Source organism: Rutidosis leptorrhynchoides, chromosome 1 (assembly GCF_046630445.1).
Source record: "Rutidosis leptorrhynchoides isolate AG116_Rl617_1_P2 chromosome 1, CSIRO_AGI_Rlap_v1, whole genome shotgun sequence".
Classification (NCBI taxonomy): domain Eukaryota; kingdom Viridiplantae; phylum Streptophyta; class Magnoliopsida; order Asterales; family Asteraceae; genus Rutidosis; species Rutidosis leptorrhynchoides.
Genome location: NC_092333.1, coordinates 553,887,800 through 553,893,264, shown reverse-complemented (window position 1 = coordinate 553,893,264; position 5,465 = coordinate 553,887,800). Strand labels below are relative to the sequence as shown.

The 5,465-nt window shown below is 36.3% G+C and overlaps 1 protein-coding gene across 1 annotated transcript; it reads left to right on the top strand.

Moving 5' to 3' along the window:
- Positions 1-1,609: 1,609 nt before the first annotated feature.
- On the top strand, positions 1,610-5,353 carry LOC139880009 (uncharacterized). The gene is made up of 8 exons (XM_071865459.1): positions 1,610-1,788; positions 2,899-2,979; positions 3,061-3,149; positions 3,280-3,354; positions 3,818-3,921; positions 4,006-4,413; positions 4,494-4,553; positions 4,997-5,353. The coding sequence occupies exons 1-8, from the start codon at positions 1,666-1,668 to the stop codon at positions 5,116-5,118; spliced, it is 1,062 nt and encodes a 353-aa protein (XP_071721560.1). The 5' UTR covers positions 1,610-1,665; the 3' UTR covers positions 5,119-5,353.
- The last annotated feature ends 112 nt before the right edge of the window (positions 5,354-5,465 follow it).

Sequence of the window (5,465 nt, the reverse complement as noted above, 5' to 3'; positions counted from 1 at the left end):
AGCTAGAGCACTAGCCTTTTAACGGACGTATGCTATTTGAGAAGCGTACACGTTGGTTTGCGTGTATTATTAAGATGATTATACAAAAGGTACAAATTATATATACGTTAAGTTTAGTTACCAGGGTGCTCAATCTTGTAGAATATTTTGATAAACGTTTCTGGATGAAACAACTGAAATCTTGTGATCCACCTTTATATACAGATTATGCGAAACACTAAAACTATGAAATCACCAACCTTTGTGCTGACACTTGTTAGCATGTTTATTCTCAGGTTCCTAGAAGTCTTCCGCTGTTTGCTTATATGTTAGACAAGCTATGTGCATATGTCATATTTATCAAGGAAACGTTGCATTCACCAAATCATCACCATGTATCTTATTTTGACTGCATTATCAATGGAAGTACTATTGTAAACTATTATTTACGGTGATTGTCTATATGTAGAAATTATCAGATGTCGAAAACCTTTGATTTAAATATTCATTTATGGTGTGTCTTTTCAAAAGAATGCAATATTTACAAAACGTATCATATAGAGGTCAAATACCTCGCAATGAAATCGATGAATGACGTGTTCGTCCATATGGATTTGGAGCAATCGTCACATCGACGATGCTTTTATTGAAGTTTGGTCGACCACCTTGAAAAATGAGGTGGTCGACCAAGTAAAGGGGTGGTCGACCATATTGTTGGTAGACCGAATGGTGTAAAAAGACAATTTTTAAAAAAGTATATTTTGGTCAATTACCCTTTCACAAGTATAATTTATATCTTTAGCTACTTTACCAAACATCTATAAAACCAATAAGCTTCAACTTCCAGCTTTATACTGAGTAATAAGCTCCAGTCATAAGTTTCAGCTCCAGCTTAGTTAGTGGACACCTTAAAGACTTTTTATTCCATCTATATTGTAAAAGTTAAGTTTGATTAATATTTTTTTTTTTTTTTTGCAAAAAATAACAAAAATTTATATAAAACAAAAAATATTTTCGAATAGAAAATGTCTTCAATAAATGACACAACGAGAGAAAACCGTGATGAGGGCTCGTACTTAGACACAGCCTTACGAACATTTATACCGAGCCTCTTAACCATACCTAACCAAACTCCGAAACAAATTGGGATAACTGTATACCGAAAATGGCAACAGATCAATCAGTAGCACCGAAAGGTGCGGCTTATTCACGTTCAAGGATTCGGTGCAATTTTACACCTATGTTTATTACTCGACGGACCCTCAAATGTCTCGAAAAACCTCCACCCAAATTACTAGAAGATCCACCATTTTGACTGACCAACCCACAAAAATGGGTTTGCCCAAATACCTTGCATCCGTTAAGCTCCTTTACAGCCACGTGACACAATTTATAGCTGAAGCACAAAAGTAACTGCAATGTGAGGAGGTACCACTAACCAACCAATAACACTCTTACGTACCATTCACGCACGTACTACGCGCGTGAACATTACCGAACGTAATTAAAAATTGGGTTGTCCCCGTAAAAGCGGGCATAAAAAAACTAACCGACCCGGATACAGTTGATAAATAAAAAAATAAAGATACTGGGTTTTAGCCTCTCCATCTTCTTCACCTCACCTAAAAAAATATAAAAAGGGTTCTAGGGCTAATTAAATCCACCTAGGGTTTTGTACGTAACGAAATGGATAGATACACGAAAGTTGAACAAAAGAAACCTAATATTCCTGTTAATAAAAATGAAATCAGAATTATGTCACGAGGATTGGTTCGTAACTACATCACTTACGCTACTACTCTTTTGGAGGTAGATAATTCATTATTTCATCTATTTTGTCGTTCATTTGTTTGATTTCATGTATTATTTTGTTATTTACGCTGCTGTTATTCACTAGGTTACATTTTATGTTATAATGTGTATTATTTTCGTTTGATTGGATCTTTTCGTAGCGTTTTAATTTAAAATAAGCGTCGTTTTGTGTTCGTTACTGTTTTTCAGCTTACGGTGTCTGATTTTTATGCTCATCGTGAAATCAGTTCCTACAACATTGTTTATATTTGATTAGACTCTGATGTTTTGAAATATACAACTGATTGTTGTTATTGAATTAAATTTTGCAGCGGTTCAGTATAATAACTTTTGTTTTCATTAGGTTTTATTGTTAAATTTGTTCCGTATGAAATTTTTAGGAGTGACATTGTTTCTGTTAGCGTTTTATTAGGTATGTGTATGTGTATTGTTTGTATCTAATTGTATATATGGCCGCGACATAACGTCATGAACACAACGCTGTATAATGTTATTGTGATGTTCGACTGTAGTAAAATTTACAATATGTAATATACGCGTTGTCTTTGTGATTGCAAGTGGCTTGTATTGTAGCCGATTTTGTTGTTACAAGTGATGTCGTCTATCAGCTGTAAATAGAGGATTTACCGATGCAACAATCTGTCGTAGTTGTTTGTTAGTGTGTCGTAAGCAGTAAATGCATCGTTGATTATGACCATATCATTGAAAATTATATTTTGAAGACATTTCACATGATACTTATTTGGATTTTATTTTGGGGGTAATGAGTAATGAGTAATCCATACCACTACATGCTTGTTAGCACAAGATTATTAAAACAAAGTATAAAAGATTTCAATTCAAAATGTTGTGACCTGCGTAATTATAAACGACATATGTTTTGCCGCCTTGAAGTTTAATTAGAGGACTTCGAAAACTTTTTCACCTACAGTCTTCGCAATCTTATATATGTCAAGCCATTTTGTTTTTGTTATCTACTGTAGCTTTGTATCTCTTAGTCAGGTGGTTCAGTTCCAGTTAAGGAGCTTCGTATTTGTACATATTTGCATGTAGCGTGTACTACCAAAGTTGGTTATTAACAAAATCTAACTGTGATTGTTTCTCTAGGAGCGGCGTCTGAAAGAAATTGTCTTGAGAGCAATGGGTCAGGCAATCAGCAAGACAGTAGCTATTGCGGAGATTATTAAGGTTCGCTATTCAAGTTACTTGTCTGTTTTTGGCTCCCTTTTAATATGTGCGCAGTTAGTAAGGTACATTTATTTCAAACAGAGAAACATTCCAGGGTTGCACCAAGATACTCAAATCTGCTCAATAAGCATAACTGATGTATGGGAACCTATTGAAGAGGGCCTTCTGCCGTAAGTTTAAAACGTTTTTTTTTTTTTTTTAAGTTTTAAGAGTTAGGGCAAGAAATGTTTACATGCTTTTTTCCACCACCGACTTTTGTGTTAAACTGCTTTTAGATATTTCACTTTATGTTATCTACAGTGTGGAGATGACTCGCCAGGTCTCAATGATATCTATCACATTGTCATCTAAGGAGCTGAATGAGAATTCACCAGGGTGAGTTTCAGCTTATTTAGCAAATGACTTTATGTAAGCATAAATAATTATCAATAACAGACCCACATGTATGTCATGTGCAAACTCTCTAATTAGATATGGCAATTTTGACCCATTTACATTTGAATGGGTTGATTTAGGTTGTGAATGTCAAACGGATCAAGTAATAAAGATAGCTAAAAGGGCAATAGGCTGAGAGTTGCCTAAAGTCTCTTTCTAATGCATAAAACCTGTTAATTGATGTTTATTGGGGAACTTGCGTTATCGCTGTAATAAATTTTTTTATTTAGTCATTAATGCATAAATCAGTTATAACATATATGATAAACAGACTAAAAAGAGTTTCTCTTTCAACCCTAGTACCCTAAGTATTGACTCGTTGCCCAGCCTGACCCGACCGTCTTGACAGATGTACTCTTAACGTGTTTTCCTGTTATAGACACGAGACTTTTTCATGTTCCAGGTACCAAGCTCCCCTCTATGTAGAGCGACCAAGGCCACAATATAACAATTATCAGCGGCAACAACCAAGACAGGCACCACAAGCATACAATGCAGTAAACGAAGGTGGGTCATCGGAAATTTTTGTAATAGAACAACCATATATTTCTTTTAATTGTTTTGATTGAGAAGTAGTATCTGCATCTATAGAGCCATATGGAGGAAATTATCATGGAAACAGGGGCCGTGGTCAAGGTGGAGTAAGAGGAGGAAGCGGCCGTGAGTGGAACAGGGTTGGATACGGGAATCAAGGGGACGGTTACAGAAACTATCAAGGAGATGGGTACCGAAATTACCAAGGTGATGAGTACAAAAACTACCGAAGGGATGGGTACAATAACCGCCAAGGGATTGGGTACAAAAACAACCAAGGGAATGGGTCCAGAAACTACCAAGGGAACGGGTCTAGAGATTATCAAGGAGGTGGTGGATACGATAACTACCACGGTGGAAAGGGGGGATATGGATATTATCGTGGTGGCCGGGGGTATGGAAACAATCAAGGTGGGGGTGACTACAGAAACTATCAAGGCAATGGTGAATATGGAAACTATCAAGGTATTTTGGCTTCCGCTTATACTTTTTCATCGTTTTATTTGACACTGGATCACTATGTTTTTCACTCTAATCTTTAACAGATAACAATGGTTATGCGAATCGTGCTCGAGATGGTCGTGGGGGATATTCAGGCAATCGTGGTTAGTCTTATTTCATAATACATTTACTACTTATTCTCTGCTTAATCTTTCGCGGTGGTGTAACTAAGAGGTTACAGTTATGACCATTCTACTTGCTAATGCTCTCAATTCCAGTTGCACTATATCTTTAATGGGCCCAATAGGGTAATGCGAAAGACGTTTTGTTTGTTAAAAAAAGAGTAGAATCCTTCAAATAGGGCTTTTGAAAGTTTGTAAAATAATTAGTATTACTATGGAAATTATATAACTTTGTAGTATATTTATCATCACTAATTCTGTATAAAAACAGTTGAAAAGGGGTTTCAGGTCAACCTGACCTGTACCGATCTTGCCACCCAAAATATTATGGCCCATTACCTAACCCACAAGACCTGCCCATATTGTCATCTCTAGTGCCTTTCATGTGTTGATAAATGGGATTTGTCAATGTTAATGACAAACAGGAGGCGGCTACATGGGAGGGGGCGGCAGCAGGGGTGGTGGAGGTGGCAGATTTAATGGCAGAGGTAGTAGGGGAAGGATGGATGGCCGCCCTAGGTATGAAGGTGATCGACAACAACAATAGACTGCACTTATGGTTAATTTTGTTTCTATTTTAGCTATAGATAATGCTTGCTTGCATTAATGTTGGGAGTCTGTTTAAAGATGAGCTCAAAAGGACGTTGGCTGTTAGCTGCAACCTATTAAGGGTTTTTTTCTTTTATTAAGCAGTGAGTAGTGATATCATAATATACCAAAACTCCTAATGTTCTGTTATATATTTCTAGTTTGGCTGTTAAGCGAGCATTGTTATTATTTCTGGTTGCTGCAGTTCATTTTGATATATTTATGGACTCTTTTCATTGTATACGTCTCTCGGCCATCATATATTCTTATGTTGTTTTTCTTTGCCATTCATATCTAGTAGGTCAC